This window comes from Vidua macroura, chromosome 2 (assembly GCF_024509145.1).
Source record: "Vidua macroura isolate BioBank_ID:100142 chromosome 2, ASM2450914v1, whole genome shotgun sequence".
NCBI lineage: Eukaryota > Metazoa > Chordata > Aves > Passeriformes > Viduidae > Vidua > Vidua macroura.
In genome coordinates, this window is record NC_071572.1 from 4,838,239 (window position 1) to 4,859,605 (window position 21,367).

General features: G+C 42.9%; 1 protein-coding gene across 1 annotated transcript; it reads left to right on the forward strand.

Moving 5' to 3' along the window:
• Positions 1–220: 220 nt before the first annotated feature.
• On the forward strand, positions 221–12,219 carry LOC128802709 (uncharacterized). Its single transcript, XM_053969264.1, has 8 exons — positions 221–249; positions 2,121–3,308; positions 4,642–4,884; positions 6,533–6,616; positions 7,240–7,352; positions 9,434–9,626; positions 10,133–10,270; positions 10,507–12,219. The coding sequence occupies exons 2-8, from the start codon at positions 2,129–2,131 to the stop codon at positions 10,536–10,538; spliced, it is 1,983 nt and encodes a 660-aa protein (XP_053825239.1). The 5' UTR covers positions 221–249; positions 2,121–2,128; the 3' UTR covers positions 10,539–12,219.
• The last annotated feature ends 9,148 nt before the right edge of the window (positions 12,220–21,367 follow it).

A 21,367-nucleotide genomic window follows, 5' to 3' on the forward strand; every position in this document is an offset into this window, starting at 1 on the left:
GAAAACGCTGTGATTTATTACAGAACAGGTCAGGTGTGAGATTTTCGTGACGTTGGCTGCGGTCCCAGCGTGCGTGCGGGACTGGCAGGGGCTGGGAGGTAACACTGGCAGCCTCGCCCCTGCTTAAATTCCCAAAGTGCTCCATTCAAAATGCCACTCTCACGCACGGGACCGGCACTGCAAGGAGGGGAACACTCAACATGGGCACTCAGAATTACCTCTGGCATCTCATCCTCTCTCTTCTCCTCTGTAAGTAGAAATTAATTTGGTTATTTATTGTCGCTATCCATTTAGAGGATGTCATTGAGAAACATTCGAAATTATAATCAAGGAAGGGGGGCTGCTAAAAATAAATGTAAATCCAATAGCATGCAATATTTACAGGGTTGTAGTTTTTTGGGGTTTTTTTTTTTGTTGTTGTTTTTTGTTATTTTGTTTTTGGTTTTTTTTTTGTTTTTGTTTTGTTTTGTTTTGTTTAGCTTGAATGCATTGGATTTCAGCAGATATTTTAGTAGGGATACAAAGCTGTAAGTAGGTAAAAGAATGAGAGCAAAGTATTCAGAAAACTCATCTAAAAGATCAAACATGTAGTGTCTGACCAGATTTTATAACTTTTTTTACCCCTAGGCTTAGTTATGAATGATGCATTTTGCCTATTTTTCTTCTCTGAAAGACTCTTTAGGAAAAAACACATTAAAAAGCATGGATTAGGTTGTATTTACTGTGCTGTGTTCTCACTGCACTGCCAGAGATTTAAAAAAATATATAGAAATTCAGAGGGCTGCATTATTTTATTCTTAATGTCTGGTTTCATGTCATTCAGTGCAGATGAACACAAGTTTCTTGACTGATCAATACCTGCTGTTAAAAATCTGGGAGATAGAAGCACAGGAACTTACAAATCAATCTGAATTTGGGTGTAAAAAAGAAATCAGTCTGTAGGAAGAGTTTTGAAAAACATGAATTGTAACATTACAAGTTTCTATGTTGACATTAAAACAATATGAAAATACCACCTTGATTTTACAGGTGAATAGAGTCAAAAGCAGTTAATTAATGTGGTCCTTAAGAATTTGATAGAGCTGCTCCAGTACACCCTCTCTGAGAATCCTCTACATTTCATTCAGCCAAACCCAAGGATCCAGGATAATAAATAAGTGTTGCTAAGGAGTAAAATTGCAATAGGGCAGAAGGATATGTCTGGGTTTTTAACAGGAGCAAAGCCACTCTTCTAAATTAAAGTTGAATTACCAGATCACGTAAATTAAATAAGCCCAAATTAGCCTGACTATTTAATCACAAAGGAAAAAGGGTTTGATTTGCCTTTTAAAGAAAATTTGAGAGTGTTAGAAATGTTGTCACCTTCACACTTGGCAACTACAGGAGTTACAATTTATTTGTAATTAGAAGTAAACACAGGAAATCAATGAATTTTCACCCAAGATTAATAAGATTTAGAACATCAACTGAAAGATAGCCTTAGAAAACTTGTTGTCTCCTGCCTGACAGAAAGTAATTACAAAAGAAATAAATACCTTGCAAAGTAAAGAAATTGAAGCAATAAAATATGCGCAAACAGGTAAGGAGAAAATTGTGCTGAAAAATTCATTCTGCTAATTTTTAATTTTCCTGTTAATTCTCTAGGAATTTTACTGTAGAGCAATCATAGGATCATAGAATTATTTAGGATGGAAAAGGTCTTGAGGATCGAGTCCAACCTTAAACCTAACACCGATGAGTCCACCACTAAACCCTTTCCTTACTGTAAATAATATTTATGAGAAGAAAAATACATAGAAAATTGAAAAAAAAAGTAGACTAGGAATAGAAACCTAATATAAATCTCTACATTTATACAGAAAAAAAAAGTATTACCAGGAAATTGGTAAGATCTCCTCAAATTTATGCAAGTGGGAAAGGAAGTAACAGAGATTTTGTGGTAGTTGAGGAATAGCAAAGAATATGAAGGGGGAAATGAGGAAGGAAAGGAATAACATAGAAGATGAGAACAGTGAGTGAATTTTTCACACAAGAACACAGTCACACTTGGTAGACTATTGAAGTACTTCACAGAATTACAGGGCAACAATCCATAATCCACATTTCTGAAATTCTGACAGGTACCCCAATGGCATTAGAGGGACAAGGCACAATGACTGCCACCTCTGAGAGCCACCTAAATGACCAAAATGTCTTGAGGGGCACAATCAGCAACAACAGAACTGGCCAAGCTGCAGAGACTGGCTCTGGGACAATAGAGGCCACGACACAGAGTCCAACTACCCCCAGCCCTGTGGCTTCCACCTCTGGCACCTCTCCTGCCTCAGGTACCACCGAGGCCAGGCCTTCACCCACTCTGGGCAGCAGCATGGAGACACCAACACCTGGACACCCCTCCACAGCCCTCCCAACGGGACAGCCCAAGGTGCAGGGGACGGCCACCTCACCTCCCACGGGGAGCCCCTCGCCCTCCACAGCCACAGCCTCTGCAGGCAGCAGTGCCACCACTCCTCATGGAGATGAGGAGAGCTCCACCACGACCCAGGGGGACATAACAACAACCCAGCCCACTGCCAACACCACCCACTCCCTCCCTTCCACACCCCTGATGTCCACAATGAAGGTGACGGGTGGAGAAGGGAGGACAGACACTACAACCATGGCAATAACGTCAGGAGGGGGCTCACTGAGGACATCCAGGAGTGGTGCAGTGAGCCCAGCATTCCCAACAACAGGAACTGGCACCACCACTGGCCCAGAGAGTGGCACTGCTTCCTCCCCGTCCTTCGGCTCAGCAGTGACGAGCCACTCCTCCTCCTCCTCTCCTGAGGGCTCCTCACCTGTGACTGCCAGCCCACAGCAAAGTGGCACCAGCAGCACCACTGAGATGCTCTTGGCCACCACATCCCACCCATCCGCATCCCTCGTGTTCTCCACTGCTGGTGTTACAGACACGGGGTCAGACACTGTGACAGCAGAGGAGGTGACACCCAGCCCAGCTCCCAGCACAGCCAGCACGAACCCAGTCTCTTCTGCCTCCATCCCCTCTCCTGCCTCAGAAACCACTGCACCCAGCCGCTCACCTGCACCAGGCAGCAGCACGGAGACACCAGCACCTGGACACCCCTCCACAGCCCTGGCCTCTGCAGGCAGCAATGTCACCACTCCTCCTGGAGAAGGGGAAAGTTCCACCATGAACCAGGAGGACAGGACAACTGAGCCCACTGCCAACACCGCCCACTCCCTCCCTTCCACATCCACGACGAACCTTAGTGTGCCAACATCTGCTAATCCTTCTTCTACTTGCTGTGAGTATTTTAACACACGATACTAAATTTATTTTTGGAAGAACCGAGTATAATTTTATTTCATTATTGTTATTTTTGGTTGGAATTTGAGCTTTTTACAATGTCTTTTTTAAGATGGGAATTTAATCCAGGAATATGAATCCCTGCATCTGTCTATTTTTTGAAAAGCTGCAGCTCCTGTCCAGAGTTGCTTTTGAAATGGCACACCTTGTGTTAGGCAGTGCCACAGGGGTAAAATGCTATGTGGTTATGCCAAGTTATGGTAATAGGAGGTTTTATTGGTTTCTGTTGGTTTTTATTGGTTTTGTTGATTTTGGTCTTGAAATTTCCTTTTATGGAATACTAGAGGCAGTCCCTTCCTTGGGAGAATCCAGCTGATTTTTTTTTTTTTTTTGCTAACTCGATTCTCATTTGTTCCAATACTAATTTTTTTCTAGCGCATCTTTAATTTTTTTGCCAAAGGGCTATCTGCCCACATTCAAAGAATATGCAGCAATGAACCTTTCATCATTTTTCAATGAATAAAAAAGTAAAGCAAGGATGGAAAAGAGAAGGATGCAGCCTTTTTTGTACTATGCACCTGAAAAACAAAGGCAGCACGACTTCTCACTTTTAGAGCACATAAGAATTCTTCAAGATCTATTAGTCCAAGGGGATAATAGTCCTGGATATAATTTCAGAAAGGGAAGCCTGATAAAATCACAAAAATGCATAATTATGCAAATATCAATCAAGGCAGTTTCTACACCTTGGTAAAGCTCTCTTGGACCCAGTAAATGCTCACTGGGTGCCTGCTTGCAGGCATAAACCACTATGATAGGTAAGTTTTCTTAACCCTATTATGAAGCACATTTAATAAATGCCTCTCTACTGCTCTGAATTTAGGTTTTTCTGGTGGTATTTTAAAAATCCATCCTCCTGAGGATATCAGGATGAGTCAAATACCAGTTCACATCAGAACATTCATGTTTTTCTCGACCAGCCTCATCAATTCTCTATTATCTAAAAGCAACATTGTTAAATTCTGACCATTTACCACACTTTGCCTGCAGTTACAAAGGCTAGGAGCAAGCAGAATGTCACCCATTTGTGTTTTGGAGCCATCAAACAAAGTACATTAATGTATGGTTTCTGTCTGTAGAGCAAATGGTTCTCTTCTGCTCTTTTGGGAGAAAGAGGTAGAAAACTGAAATCAGCTCCAAAAAAACACACAATATTATTTAAATAAATTTATATTGGTTTCATTAGTATTTTTTTCTTCAATAATAAATGAGTAGAATTGCAGAAGTGAAATGAGCTGCTCTCAGCTGCATGAAACTTTCACACTTTGCAGTGACCGTGTCCATCAAAGTTCAGAATGTGACTGCAGAAGAAATACAGCTCAGCTGGACCAGCAGCAGCAAAAGCAGCTTCTACAACATCTCTGTCAAGGATGGTGGAAAGGAGATTCGTACAGCAACTACAAATGAGACAAAAGCTGTGTTTCAAAACCTGCTTCCTGGCCATGTGTATGACATTTCTGTGTCAGTGTCATCCTGTGCTGAGAACAATCCTGCTTCAGTCACTGTCCGAACAGGTACCTCCTCCACCACCCTGGCATCTCTTTTTAATTAATATAAACTCGCAGTATCTTGTTGCCATATGATCTGGATTTGATCTCACAGACTCTTGTTCCTGCAAGTTATTTTTTTATTTATTTGATTCATCCCCTTATTCGGATGGGACTGCTTGAATTAAACAGGAATTTGCAAGTGTGAGAGCTTGCTCTGTAAAATTTCTGATCATGTTGTATTATTGAGCCAGATAATTCTATACAGAAGTCAGGATATTTTGGTTGCAAATTTACCAGAAAATATTCTGGTAGTGTGAAGTTTAGGTTCTACATGCTCTTGTGAATGCAGGCAGTCCTTAGTTGTCACTGTTACCTTTTTAATTTCATCCTAGGTTATAGACATTAAGGCAAACAGTTTAATTATGTCTCTGTACTGAAACTGATTCTGAAGGAACATGACACATAGTATCCCTTTAAATCAAGGTTTCTCCTTTTAAAACTCCCCATTGCCATCTCCCCCTCAGCCAATTCCCTTAGAAAAAACTTTTTCCACTAAACAAATTGCCACTTGGCACTGTATACTATTGCTTCTCCATCACTGGCAGAGATCTAAAAGTCAGCCTGCAAAGGATGCCACTGGGTTATTCTGGCATGATCCACGTTTGATAAAACTGTGCTGCACTTTATCATTCTTTCCCAGTGGCTGAGAAAGTGCTCACGATTTCTTTTTATATAACTTGAAAGATCTAACTCGACTTTTGGCAATTGTTGCTTTCTTCCAGCATTTCTTGACCTATAAAACATAAATGTCCTTGCTGCAATCCTTTATTTTTTGAGCTCTCTAATGGATTGTCTGATTATTCTCAAAACCTTTCTAGGGCAATTATTTTGGCAGTGGGACTGCGGGGTTCCTTCTGATGGACTTACCCTCTCTTAGTCTTTTGGACCACAAAGCCAAGGAATCCTTATCATTATTTCCATTGAAATCTTTCAATTCTTCAGTCCACTGGCTTTCATTTATTACTTTCTCTATTCAAGAAAAATAAAAAATTGTTTCCCTTTGCAATCTGGAGCCATCTGCCTTACCAGAAAATTGTTTGTAAGCTAATTAAAAAGAGCAAGAAAACCAAGTGATCCATATTTCATGTGAAATTAAAGATTATGTTCAATTCTATGAGAACTAGAGATATAATCCAATGAGATAACCACATAAAACCTGCTATACCAGCCTTTAATGGGTTTTGACCCTTCAAAATAATTCAGATCAGCAAGTCCAGACAATCATACTGAGGTTTTGAGACTCCATGATGCATATCTTTTTCCAAAATAAATTGCAGATGACTTTTACATCTGAAAACTCCATCTAGCTTACCTGAGTTGTGCAAGCACGTAATAGCACAACCTATATATTTAGCTCTCATAAGAAATTAGAGTTCTCAATGCTATTTCAGTGAATTCTCAAATACCACCTACCCACCCACCACCTGCCTCTCTTTTGATGTGCTCCAATTTTATGATTTGCAATTCTAAGTTCTCACTGGGCCAAAGGAACTGCTGCTTAGGTGACTCCTTGGCCATAATTAAAGACTTTCACCTATTCAATAATTTTCTTATTAGCACTAATAATGCATGCACAGAAGTGATTATCTTGATTTTTACATTTATTTTGCAGATTCTGGTTCCTGCTTCAAAAGAACTGAGTTGTGTTTAGCACAAAGTACTGGCTGTTCTGACTTGAAAAGCATTGTATGCTCCAGTAAGTTTATAGAACCTTAACATTTGTTTATCCATAACTACGGGGTATTATTTCACAATATAGTATCTCCCAGGAGTATTTTGCCATCTGCTTTATTTTGTCAGTTCACACAGCATCTGAAGTTCACACTTCTTTGGTGAAGAAGCTGCCTCCATCAAACTTCAGTGTCAGCTTCCAGCTCTATTTTAGTCTGGACTTTTCTATGTAAAGCTTTCTTCTTTTGGCTCAGGGCTCATCCACCTACTCAGGAGGATTTAAACTCACTCAGAGCCTTGCAGAGTCGAACAGACTGGTGTTACTTCTGCTGGAATCAGTGGGAGAGTGGCCGTTGAATAAGGGAGTGGGATGCACCCTAAATAATACAGGAATGGTGAACAAGTCATGAGGATTGTGATGGCTGACAAACTTGGAGAGATTCAGCTCTGAAGGTTCCAAAGCCACATACATGATACACCACATTATTATTATTATTATTATTATTATTATTATTATTATTATTACATTACTTTCTGGGTTTCTCAATTCATATTATAAATACATGAGATATTAAAGTCCAAAGACCAATTGTGGAGGTAATCCTGGAATTCACCTAATTGTTTCTTCTTTTTTTTTATTTTTTCCAGATAACCAAGCATTTGCCTGCAGAGTTTGGTTAAAAAATGAGACATTTAATAATACACTTTATAACTCTGATAGTGAAAGCTACATAACAATGGCTGAACGTTTCAAAACAGAGGTAAGTTGATGCAATCTTCTTTGTCAATGAATGAACTGCAGAAAGGCTTGTGATTAGCAGCCTTAGTCTCCTACATTCATTGCTAAATCAGGACTCTGACAGGTGAAAAAGAAAAAAACAGTATAGGAAGCACAAAATCTGAGAAGGACAGAGAGCTTGCTGTCCAATGAGGAGGACTATATTCCCTAAGCCATCCTCAAATATAAGTTACTTAGTGAAAGGCACTTTAAAATTCTATTTTTGCAAGGAACCTCCCATTCTGTTTATTTTCTTCCACTTCACTAACTGATGCCTGTGGAGACAAAAAAAAAGGATGTTACTCAAACCCATCATTTCAGCACAGTTTTGGAAACACGAAAACTTTGCAAGTGTGTACAGTAAGTCCAGATTACTGGCAATTCACCTCATGGAAGTGGCTGCAGGATTGGACAAAGTATCAAGGGGTCCATCTCAGGGGGAAAATGAGGAGAGAAAGTGGAAGCTTTGAGCTAGTAATGCTGACAGGCAGAAGCACCAGCCTGCCACTCAACTGTCTTTAGCAGCATGTTAAAAAAAACTTAATAATTTTGACACCTCTCAGGAATCCTGATGCATATAGACCTGCTGGAAAGGTAAATCTACCGTGGGATTGGGGTAGACTACTTTAAATAACTGACACAGGTATTTTTAGTGTGATGATCATACCCTTTAGCTAAGAAACTCCACAGATTTCAAAAGCAGTAATTAATTTGTTCTCACCACGCCAACTCGGAGGTAACCTTGTCTTATGACTGTTAAGATCTCCACTCCATGGATAGAAAATTTATTTTGGTGGATGTAAAAGGTTTCCTCCAACCTGACTGAACGCAGCAGGAATTTCCTTTACTGGCTTTTAATAAGCTTTCACCTCATGCAAAGTGTCAGCTTTTCTTCAAAAAAATGGCAAAATCAAAGAGAGGCTGTACTAACATGATTGAAAATATAGACAATTTCTCTATTTTCTCTATTGGATTTTTTTTCCGATTTTGAATGTTGAACTATTTCTTTTATATTCCACAGTACTACCACTCTGTAGTTGTAGCTTTGAAATGTTACAGTTTTGCCTGCATAAGTCAGGTTTCCTATCTAGACTGCTCATCAAGGAGAGGAAAAGAAAATAATTTCTAGAGCCTCTGGCCAAAGAACTTAAAGGGATGTAAAGTTTGGAATGGGGGGTTTATTCCATAGCAAAGATGGAAGCAGATAACTGAGCAGTGACTCAGAACAAGGTTTGTTATCATCTATGAAAAATAGTAATCTTTCAGACTTTTCAGGTAAAATACCATATTTATCCACAGGGAGAAGATAGCTTCCCTTAGTGGGTTGAATCAAACACCTAATTTTCTGAAAAGATCAGTCCTGACAAAAACATTTCAACCAGTCTTACTTAAAAAAGGGGACTGCTTGCTCTTGCTTTATATCCATATGAAAGCACTAAGGGAGGCTCTACTTTTGGAGATATCAGTGTAATTGATTTGATTTTGATTGATGCCATAGGAATACACTTGGTTTATGCCAGAATGATTGAGAGGCAAATCACACCCTTGTCTCTCTTTGCAAAGGTATTCTGTAACACCATGACTTTGAAAATCTGGTGACAAAAATAAGTTTTAAACCTCTCACATGAAGTTCTGTGCTGGTAGTGCATGCAGAACCACAGCTGAAGTTTAGTTGCACATGTTAAAAAAAAGTTAGGGGACACTGAACATAACTTTGGAAATATTGGGTGCTCTTTGTAGATTCCAAATTTTGTACAGTCGGGGTCCCATATGGGTTTGTGGAGGAGGACAACTTGTTTTAATGCATTATTCATTGATAACTAGCTAAACAGATTGGAGCTTTGGAAGTCAAGCTCAGATTTCACATTTTCAATCACAGACAATGCATCGCTCTGGAATCCTCTTTCCCTAAGTGTTTTTATTTGTTATCCCAAAGCAATTACCTTGAAAGAGTAGCAAGTGAGGAAAATTTAATAAATACTCTGATGTGTGCAGGATGTGTGTGTTCCTGCTCTGCCTCAGCTGACTGACAAGTGGAATAAATTTCTATTTCACCTCGCACAGGTTGTTGCAGCAATGCACGCTGAACTGGGGAATAACCACTCTGACGTTTTTGTGCTGGGGTTCAGACCTGGCAGTGTGATTGTTGATTTTCTCTTTCTGCTGCCAAAAGAAAAAGCCATGGATGTGGATTATATACAGACCCACCTGAGTAACGTGCTAAGGAGCAAGTATGGGAGCCAAAGTGAAGTGCAAAGTAAGTGATGCAGAAACAGCTTTTCTGTAATGGTGTGGGGATTAAAGGGCCAGATCTACTGCTGTTAAATTAAGATGATAAGTTAACTTCTCTCTTTTAAGAGATTCAGATAGTTCAAGTAACCTATTAAAACATTCACTGAAAGTACAGTGATTTAATACAGATTATGGACCTATTTTAAAGAGTCATTACACATACCCAGTTCCAGACTCAAAGGATGGGTTCTCTTCACACTTAAGGATCTAAAAACTCTCAAGTTACACCATTCCATCCAGTAAATCCTCAGAGCAGCTGTTATGGGTGTCACCAAGAGATCACAAGGACCCTCAGAAAAGATTTCCAGTTAACAAATCTTCACCACATACAAAAATATTTTCAATATTATTGAAAAGTTTCAAAGCTGCCAAGCAGTGAAACACAGCTGTCACTTAGGGCTCCAGGATTTCTTACACCCACTTTTTTGCTCTTTCTAGCTAACATTCCTAAAATGTGCTTTAAATTCCCAGCTCTGTCTGTTCAGTCATCAACTGACAACAGCTCCTCCTGGAGAGTAGCAGTGATTGTCCTTGGAGTTTTACTTGGAGTTGCATTAGTGCTGATTCTCCTGGCAATAGTGTTTTACATCCATGTGAGGAGAAGATCAGGTAAATACTTGGTTGAACCCTCAGGACTCATCGGAATGTTTGTCTACAAGCACTTCTAAGATAAACCATCAGTTTCACTTAAATATTTTGGGCGAGGCAGAAAATTAATATATTTATCTTGTAATTCGTCGTTAACTGTGCATAATAACATAGAATAATTCCACCCTTTCCTTCCCAATGTCCATTGCCAAATTCCTGAGCTTCTAACAACACCTCATGAATCTTCCTTTAAACAGGTATGGATTTTTCCACATTGTACACGTGGTAGAGTGAGGAACAGAGAAACTTCTCTTCAGCCTATCCCCTATAGGTACTGCAATGACTCTTAACACTGAAAATCTAGAGAGACAAGACCCAAACTACTCAATACTGTATTTAGGTGACACTGAAAACAGGGTGACTGAGCCTGGTAGCTGTGGCAGGTCACCTGAATGCTCAGCTGAGCCCAGAGTCATCCTGTTGAGTTTTGTGCACTTGCCCAAGGGTGATTCACCTCCCCTGAGACTTTTATCACTATATAAAATTATATATATACATACATATATATATATGTATAATATATGTATATATATTAAAAGGCATATATATACATATATATGTATATATATGCCTTTTTCTCTCCTGTGACTGCAGAATGAGCCCAGAGTAATTAACATTAAAGCTTGATTAGGAGTTTGGAGAAAAATTGGATACATCTCTGTTATGTGGACTTGCTAGAGAAGTCTGGTGGACCAGAAACTTGATTAGGAGGCTCCTGAATTCAAGGTTTCTATAATTGCTGGGCTATGAAGAAATAACTGCTTATATGTGTCAAATGTATAGCATGCTAAATACAGCTGTGCTTTCACAGCATAATCTCAGAGATGGGGAAGGCAAACATTAGGTTAATTTGAGCCAAAAGTATTTCACTCACCTATTGTTGCCTGTCAGAAATGGTTGGCTGAGCAAGGACGTGCCATATAATGCAATTTTATCCTGGTGAAGATACATTCTGTCCCTACGATGGTGGAGTTTTTCCTGCTTGGAATGTGCTGAACAGATGATAAAGGGGCAGTTTACTGCTGTGCATATTTCCAGCAGGATTTATGTGTTTCATTTCAAACCAGCTCTCCCTGTATCTGTATATTTTGTCAGTCTGCCTACATTTGGAATTCCTGTTGAGGCACTGAGCATCCCATGATGTTGAGGCCCTGGCTCACAGGCCCTGAACAGCCCTGGTTTTTGGGGGATTAGGTTGTGGTTATTTGGCACAGATTAGAGTACACTGGTGCCAGAACTGCAGCACAAGCAGTGTGGAGGTGCACAAGCAACTCTGCTCTGCTCCATGTGCAGCCAGCCTTCATTCTTCTCATCCCTCCTTCCCCGTGCTGTAACACAGCTCCTGGGACAGCCCTGCTGAGGATCCTGTCTGGAATATTATTTTTAGTAGCAGGGACCTATGAAACAGGGTCTTGCATGCCTTGCTCTCCCTTTCCTTCCATGTAGGGTCAGCTTGTCTATCCTGATTAAGATCTGGGGTGTGGAGTCACAGACACCTCACTGGTGGGAAGAGAGTGATTAGTACTTGTTAAACTTACATTATGTGGCTTTTAAATATAGCTAGCTCTGGTGTTCTACTCACTGAGCAGTCACTCAACAATGTATTCTGTCAGTAAATACAAGTTCTCCAGGGAGCTCCACTGAAAATAAAAATGAGTGCTCTCTTATGTTAATACTCCTTTATTTCTTTTTTGAGGAATCTGCTTTGAATAGCAAATCCTCATTGTCAGTAAACCTTTCTGATGTCCTTGTAAATAGTGTTAAATAGAGACCATGTACAGCAGGCTTGAACAACCCTGGGACTGTTCATGCAAAATGTATTTAATGTCTTGGGGGGGAAAAAGAAGTGGTATTTTTAACAATTTTCTTGAAGATGCTTTACAAATAAAATCTTTATTTTTACAATTGTGCATTCTGAAAGAATCTGCTGTTCTTGTTTTGTCATGTAATTTGGAGTCTCTTCTACCTGCAGGGGGGAGAGGGTGGCCAGTGCAGTCAACAACAGAACTGACCTTGGTATGATTATACAGAAGGATGATCTCTTTGAGCACAATCAAACAAGAGAGAAAATCTACTGAATCTATCCTTTTTAACCTTCTACTTCAATAAAAACCCCCCTACCACCACCATGTGGAGTCTAGACTTTGGGAACTCTCTGAAAATGAGAGCAGGAGAAGCCAGACCTCCCCTTCCACAGAGGAGCATTTGGGAATGCTCCCAAACAGCATTCAGATGGGCTCCTCATGCATATTCCCTTCTCAGAGAGAGGCAGCAAGTGGGACAGAGAAATACATGGCTGAGGATAAGACACTCCATTTATTGAGGCAGCTGCCTCCTGTTGGAATCAGTGGGATTTAAGCAATTCCTCCATTGTTGTGTGCCAGGATATCTGTGACTGAGAAAGGGCATTTTGCCTGTTTCAGACTCGCTTTCCCCACCCCTGGAACTGACTGACACTATGATCCAGAAAAACCTGAGCTACCTACCAATCCCTTCCTGCATGCTGTGATCAAGGCCAAGGTCCTAGGAAATACGGTGTTCTGTTCCTGTTGGAACTGATGAGATGAGACTCAAGTCTTCAGCTGACTTTTTTTTTAGCAATTTCACTTTTCCATTATTTATTATTCTAGATTCTGTCAATAACCAAAAGCTTTTGCTTCAAGAGTATGAGAAAATCATGGTGCTCTGGAACCAGGACCCTACCCAGTTATTGCATTCCCAAGGGCACGGGCAGTTTGGGACTGGATAAAGCCAAGCTTGGGAGGAGCAGGTTGTGTACTTGCCATCTTCTATCTAATTGAGATTATTTAGGCTGGGGAGTTGCCATCTATCTAACTGAGATTATTTAGGCTGTGCTGGGAATTTCCCTTAGTGCCTCTGTCATTGTAGATTCATGATGGAACAACACCTTGAAAGGGAGGAGAAAGCAACAGGACAAGCTCTCAGACTTAACCAAGCAGGCCTGGGGAACACTGGGAATGCCATGTCTGTGACAAGCCAGGTGACAAGCCTGTGACAAGCCAGGTGCCAGAGGATCAGAAGGAACTGAGGATCAACACAGGGAAGGCACAGGGCCAGAAGTTCCCCCTGCAGGGAGCTGGATCTGCCATGTGCTGCAATAAAGACTGGAGTGAGACACTCAAGTGACACAAATCAGCAACAAGAGGGGTCAAAGTCACAAAAAGCATAGCAATGTGCCTTCCCCAAAGGTAGCTGCTTGCTTTCCTCTTCTCAAACAGCAAGGAAGTGCTGTAGGACTTCAGGACATCCCAAGCACAGATTGACCTATAGGCTAAGGAGAGTTTCTGTGCCCTCAGCACGGCCTGGGAAAAGGAACTGGGGCTTTGGGTCTGGCAGCTGGTGCCAGGAAACAGGCATGACCTGCTGAGACATCAGCCAGCCCCCTCCTCAGGCCCACATTCCTGCACTGGACATTGCAGGGCTTTAGCACTGGCAGTGGCTGGTCCTCATGACTGACTTTGGAATAAAAAACCTGCTGACATCAGCTTCTAAGTGTACTAGTGGGGAAAAAAATGCAGGAACAGAAATATTACTGTTGGTAATCCAAGCAGGCCTGTGTCATTTTAGTCACTTTTATGGGAGCTGGGCTGCCCAAGGACATTGCATTCTGGGGACCTAAATCAATAACATCCCTGTTTAGCTAACATTAAATGGATGAAGCTGGTCTGTCTGCCTGCTGGAAACCCACTTTTCCCTTTCTGAGCAGATCAAGACTGTGCTGGTGCTGAAAATGAGTTAGATTTAAACATTTTTTGGTGTACAGACACACCCACCTGCCAGTTGTTTCCAGTTAAGTGGTTCTTTTAAGGACTCCGTTTCTGAACAGTCCAAAAATTTAGGGCTGTGCTCAACTTCTGGTTAGAAAGCTTGCAGTGCAAAAGTGGGATTTGTCCAGCTCACATCCACTTTGCTGTCCCATGGCCCCACTTAAAATTTGTCCTGAGAAACTGAAGGTCTTTTCAGCTGTAGGTTAACCCTGTCTCCATTCCTCTTGCTGTGGGGGACAAATTTATTTTTCTTGGATAGAGAAAGTAATAAATGAAATATTGAATATTTGTGAAATCAGGCTAGACACCATAGCAATAATTGATGTTTTATTTCAGGGATATATATTCTGTTGTTGCTGGTGTTGTACGTGCCCTGTTCTAATCTCACCATGATCCTGTGCTGGCAGCAACACAACACAGGTTAGGCAGGATTAGAAACGACTCAAAATGATTTTAGGATGGCTTGGCCTTGTCAGGTGGTTGAGGCATTTCCTACACCAGCACTGGACTCGCAGAAGACAAGTTCAGCTTCGTTTTTTGCATTTCTGTGCTCTTCCAGTTTGGCTGAGCTGCTGCAGTGAGTCAGTGCAGCTGTGGGATCCCACAGCAGATGTGCACAGCCGACCAAAAAATATTTAATGGATTAATCAAAAAAGGGTATATGTGTGAGTGGGCTGACTTCAAAGCTATTTCATTGCCAGTTATTCCTCTTCGCAACTTCCAGCTTCATAAACACACACTTTTAATTTTTTATTTTTTTTTTTTAATATGAGGCTGAACGAATATTACACCACATCTAAACCTCCATAAATCCTGTCGAAACTTTGATTAGACAGGGAAAACTCTCCATCCAGGAAGGTGTGTGATCTGAAAGTGCTGCGCTGTGCAGCAGGAGCCAGCAGATAGCGCTCCCTGTGCCGGCATCAGCTGCTCCAAGACCTGTTCGCGCCAAAATCGTCAGCAATTCACCCATTTTTGGCTCAGGGCAGCCTGGAAACTCACTTCCTTCCAACGGCTTAAGTGCACTTCAGATCTCTCTTCAAGCCGTGCCTTCTTCTCCAGCACATGAGATGCCCAGAGAGCTGGGGAATTAATAAGTTTTATTGCTCTGGAGAGGTGGCACAGAGCAAGGAGAGGCTGGACACAGCCGGGGAGCTGCACATCCTGCAGGTGACCCTGCACACACCCAGGGGAGCTGCACATGCTGCAGGTGACCCCGGACACACCCAGGGAGCTGCACATCCTGCAGGTGACCCTTCACACACCCAGGGGAGCTGCACATCCCCTGCACACACCCAGGGAGCTGCACATCCCCTGCACACACCCGGGGAGCTGCACATCCCCTGCACACACCCGGGGAGCTGCACATCCTGCAGGTGACCCTGCACACACCCGGGGAGCTGCACATCCTGCAGGTGACCCTTCACACACCCAGGGGAGCTGCACATCCCCTGCACACACCCGGGGAGCTGCACATGCTGCAGGTGACCCCGGACACACCCAGGGAGCTGCACATCCCCTGCACACACCCAGGGAGCTGCACATCCTGCAGGTGACCCTGCACACATCCAGGGGAGCTGCACATCCCCTGCACACACCCAGGGAGCTGCACATCCTGCAGGTGACCCTGCACACATCCAGGGGAGCTGCACATCCCCTGCACACACCCAGGGAGCTGCACATCCCCTGCACACACCCGGGGAGCTGCACATCCTGCAGGTGACCCTGCACACACCCGGGGAGCTGCACATGCTGCAGGTGACCCTGGCTGTGCCCTGGCAGCAGCTCTGGGGCCGTGGTGGCACAGGTGTGAGGAGCCATGCAGCTCTCACATGCATTTAAGCTCCTGGGGGAATTACAGCCAAAAAAGGAAGGGATAAAGGTGTCTGTGGGAATCTCAGCGTGATCCTACCTGTCTCTCTGAGCACCTAAATACCAGCTTAAAGCACAGCCCTGAACCCTCAGAAAATACTCGAAGGAAAAGGGTTTTTTTGATTCACAAACTCTTCTTCCACTTGTTATTTTTACATTCTGGGCTGGTGCAAGGTGAAGTGAGGACATCACAATTCAAGGAGTCAGGGAGGCAGGAGCAGTCAGCTGCCTCCCCCCGAGACACTGATGTGTTTGTTGGACACTACCAAAGCCACCTCATTGTAACTGTGGTCAGATATTGACAGCAGCTCCTAAACTTTTATTTGTTTCATTGCTACAATAAACTATTCAACTCATTAAAAGTTTAATTGTCTATGAACTACATTTGAAATCTTTATTTGATTTCTCTTCTCATAATCAGAAAGCTTAAGCAGCCTATGGGCTCTTTATTTTTTCAGTTGTTCCTTGTGAAGATTTTCACATTGGATTCAGGGAACCAGCAATTTAAGTAAATTAATATTAAAAAAAGATATAATTTCATGACCATGGCCAAATTATCTGGGGGAAAAAAACACCCCATGAATCAAAAACGTAATTAAATATTAGCTTTTGGTAATTAAAAAAGGAGATATTCCAACTGTCACTTTTCTTCACTGTCAGTGAGGTCATTTCCCGTGTCTAATCATTCCCCTTGTCTAAGAACAGGGGTAGCTGCAGAAAGCAGCTATCAGTGAGCTTCCTCTTGAGCATCATATACAAGAGCCTGAATATCGTGCCATTAGTTATTAAATCCTAATTAGTGTTTAGAGAAAAGATCAATTTTTTCTTCCCTTCTGCTGGACGGTGCCTGGTACTCACAGAATTCACGCCTGGAACATGGAAAAAGGAGCGTGGATTGGCACCAGATGGCAACAGGAGGCCATGAGGTGGGTCACTGCTGTGGTGCTCAGCTACAGGACACGTTATCTTAGGCTGAAAGATGTGGCTGGGGGTGTGTGTTCTATCACCATCTGTCAGAGCTGGGGCAGTTCTCTGCTGTTCATTGGGCAGTTTTTTCTTTATCTCTCCCACAACCAATCCTCCCTCCAGGAGATCTCTTCTGTTCATGGCCAGTGAGTGTCCCTGCATGGCTGAGAAAATTCCATCATCCCACGGGGAGATGCTCTGCCCAGGGGAGGAGCCAAGCATTCCTACCTGGATACAATCTGACCTGGGGAACACCACAGCAGCCTTTGCCCACTGCATTCCCAGAGGAGCAGCTTTCTTCCCCACTGCATTCCCAGAGGAAGCCCAGGCCCATCTCCAGCAGCCCTGGAGCTCCAGAGGAAAACTCCAGCCTTGTCCGGGATCCTGCTCCAGCAGAAGCACAGCTGGCACTGCAGGAGGGCTGAGCCCCCATGGAATGGGACTGCTGCCACCTCCCTGACCCACAGGCTGCCAGGGCCTGCTCTGACTCTGGCAGGGTTGTTTTTGTACTATTACATTTGTATTTTTAATTTCCCTAGTAAAGAATTGCTATTCCTATTCCCATATCTTTGCCTGAGAGCCCCTTAATTTCAAAATTATAATAATTCGGAGCGAGGGGTTTACACTCTCCATTTCAAGGGAGGCTCCTGCCTTCCTTAGCAGACCTCTGTCTTTTCAAACCAAGACATGACACACGTGATGTGCCATCACCCTCCAACCACGGGCTGGTGAACAGCCCTAAAGTGCCAGAGGGATGGGCAGAACAATCTCTTGTCCCTCCTTGCTGTCTTTCCAGAAGAAATGGACTCGGGAAGTGCAGCTCATCCTTGGCCTGGGGGCTGCCACCCAGCAGGGTGGAGGAAGGTCCAGGAGGGGAGGAGAGGAGGTTCCAGGAGAAAGGAGAGCTTGCAGGAATCACAGCTTTGTGTCCTCCCAGGGATGCAGCTGTGTTTGCTGTGCGTGTGATGCTGTGGCAGGGATGAGGCATCTGTCTCGCCTCGGGCTGGCCTCTGCTGTCAACAGAGAAAAATGAGCACCTCCAGGACATGATTCGTGTGCCCTGTGTCGTGTGTCTACTTCAGATGAGATGAAATCTCCCAGAAACGGCTGTTTCTCACCCCTGTATGTGAAGGGAGCATACAGCACACAAACTCCATTATAAAACAGCTGCAGGGGCTCAGAAGAAGGTTCCATTCCCAACTTCCAGGACTTGGAAGAAGGTACCAGCTTTGTTTGTTGTGCCAACACCTGGTGAGGTGGGTCAGCTGATCTGTGGCTTTATAGGCATAGGCAGAACATTATTTTGGGTCATGAAGAAAGAGCAGGAGTTTTTGCAGGCATGGGGAGTTCAGCAGCAGCAGGGATCAGGGAGGCTGTGGCTCTGCAGCCACACAGGTGGCACTAGAATTTTTCTCTGTTTTCCAGGATTTTGCCAAAAAGGGTCTATTTACCCCATTTCCTTTCATGGCTGGTGGTTTTCCTCCCCTCTTTGCTTTGAGTATCACAGAATCATAGAGCAGTTTAGATTGGAAAAGACCTTTAAGGTCATTGAGTCCAACCTGTGCCCACCTTGTCAAAAAGCCCAGAGCACTGAGTGTGACATCTAGTTGTTCCTTGAACACCTCCAGGGATAGTGACTCCACCACCTCCCTGGGCAGCCCTTTCAAATTTTGAACAACCCTTTCCATGAAGAAATTCCTCCTGGTGAGCAGCTTGAACCTCCCCTGATGCAGCTTGAGGCCCCTTCCTCTAGCTCTAAATAACTGCATAAATGGGATGGCTCTCACTAACAACATTTTGGTCCTGTGTGGGATAGGACATAGATCCCTCGTGCCTTTCCATCCCATATCCCTCTCACCATGCCTGTTGAATGCATCTTGACCTCAACACACACACATTACAGAAAATGCAGTATTGCACATGCCCTCGTCCTCCCTGCACGCAGAGCTGCAGCCTGATCCTGTGTTTTGGCAAAGACTGGGCAACCCAGGAGGAGAGGGGAAGACAGGAAGAAAAAAAAAAAAAAGGATTAAAGCAAGGGTAAGCTGAAAAATTCTTTAATGCCAAAGTAGTGCATGCTGGTTGAACTAAGAAAGCTAAGGAGGGTTGTGACTGCTTCCCCCTTCATGGCAGGTCACTGCCCAGGCTCCTGCACAAAGCCCTGGGAGCAGCAAGAAAACAGGGATGTGTTCTGACTGTGAGAGCCTGGCAGGAGACACTGCTCTGCTACTCACTGCCAGCAACCTGCCTGCCTCAGACAAGCAGCAGGCAGCAGGGTGGCTCAGTTGATATTGAGATGGAAACCAGATAAACCCTTCCTTCTCCTTTTCTTTTTTTTTTTTTTTTTTAATATATTTTGTCTAGGCACAAAGGTTTGTGGTTGGCCTGTTGCTAACAATGAGTGTCCTTATGCTGCTCTGAGAAAAATGTCCTAATTTCTAGCAAAAAGTGCTGAAAAGCCGAGTTAGAAAAGAGAATGGATCTGCAGTTTTATGCCATGTTTGAAAATGCCCTTTTCTTTGAGTTGTTCAGTCTCATGCCAGAAACTGGTTCCTGCTTTGCTGTAACAACTCTGTACCCAGGTTGTCCTTAAAGCCTTTTGCAACACAAGGGTGCAAAGGCATGTGAGATATTTACAGTTCTCTCACAGGAAAATATGCTCTAGGCTGTCACTGCCAAAAAGAAAAAAAAAAAACCAAACCTTAGCAAAGGATGCTCTTGGGTCACTGTAAAAAGGAATCTGATTTTGTTCAGCTTGTGCAATGGTCAGAAGTGACTGATATCCTAAATATGAGGAAACAGAGTTTTCTGCTTTGTCCTGCAGCTTGTGTTGCAATTGTCTCTGTCTCCTTCTCTTTTATTAAGTGATCTCTCCAAGAGTAGCCAGGAGCAGTTGCCCTTTTCATTCTCTACATTGCACAATGCAGACTGTAATTATTTCAATATGACTTTAATTAGTCTTTCTTACATTAAGGTTACAGTCACCATGTATCATGATTTATTTATTTATTGATTTATTTAATTGACTACTCAGATCTTAAAAGAGCTGAGGGAGTTGAGGGGCTTAAAAGAGAGTGAAATGGCTATTCAGTTTTGGAATTACCTCTGACACAGACTCAAGACCACAAAACTAGCTGTCATTTTCTTCCAGGACAAAGGCATTGCATTGGAAAACTGCCAAATTCAAATGGCTCTGTAGGATCCTGCTTGGTTTCCTGTCAGCTCAGACTGGCCAGGGAGGCTGCAAGTGCCAGCCTTCAATCTGCTTCAAATAGGATGGTGGGGAGCTCAACAGTGAAAACTTCCCTGAGGGCTCCTTCCTTCCCTAACCATCTTCTCCTCCTCCCCCTACTTTCCCAAATAGAGGCTCTACAAAACTGGAAGAGTATCTTGAATAAAATTATGCTGGAGATGCTTCCATCAGTCTGGGGGGCTGTCATAGTAATCTGGCCTGTCCTCTTCTACTTAAAAAAAGTTATCTGAGCAAAGTCTGAGGAACTGCTGTGCTAATTTGGGATGCTCAGTGTGTGCTCCTGCCCTTAACAACACACCCCACTGCCATGGAACATTTGTTACACCATGAGCATGTACATGACTGGTTGCAAGGAGCTTCTCACCACAGGTGCTACATCTGGAAACTCCAGATGTCCACAGAGCATGCACAGGTGAGGTGGAAAGTCGACCTAAATGGTTCAAAATGGAAAAAGGAAACAGGGAGATGCATGCTGTCCATGTGCTGTGAAGAGTGCACCTTGATGGAAATAAAACTAGAAAGATTTTAGCTGTCATTTTTTTCTTTTAACTTTTAAAAACGTTGTGCTCAACATAGGGTAGCTGTGTATTTTCTGTCTCACTGGATCAGAAGCGAGTGGCTGCAGAGGCACCACTGATTCCAGTTCCGTTCAGAGAAGACTATAATACATTTCTATTTATATTTCTATTCTATTTATTTTGTATTTCCCTATAGAATAGAATAGGAATAGGAATAGAATAGAATAGAATAGAATAGAATAGAATAGAATAGAATAGAATAGAATAGAATAGAGTCTGGGTTGAAAGGGACCTTAAAGATCATCCAGTTCCAACCCCCTGCCATGGCCAGGGCCACCTTCCTCTAGACCAGCTTGCTCAGATCCCCATCCAACCCAGCCCTGAACACTTTGAGGGATGGGGCATGCACACCTTGACACATGATTCAGCTACATTCTTGTGAGGTTTGAATTAGTGTCCTCTCCTGATCTGTCCCACACTGTACAGTATCATAAAATAACATAAATAGTTCAGCAACAGGTAAAATAACATCCCTCAAGGCATTTATCACTGGGAAAGCTTCTAATGGGCATGTTTTGATTAAGATTGCACTGGAGGCAGTGTTAGGTCTGAAGAGATTAAATATTTGAATCAGTGATTTGGAAGTAAATATAACTCCTCT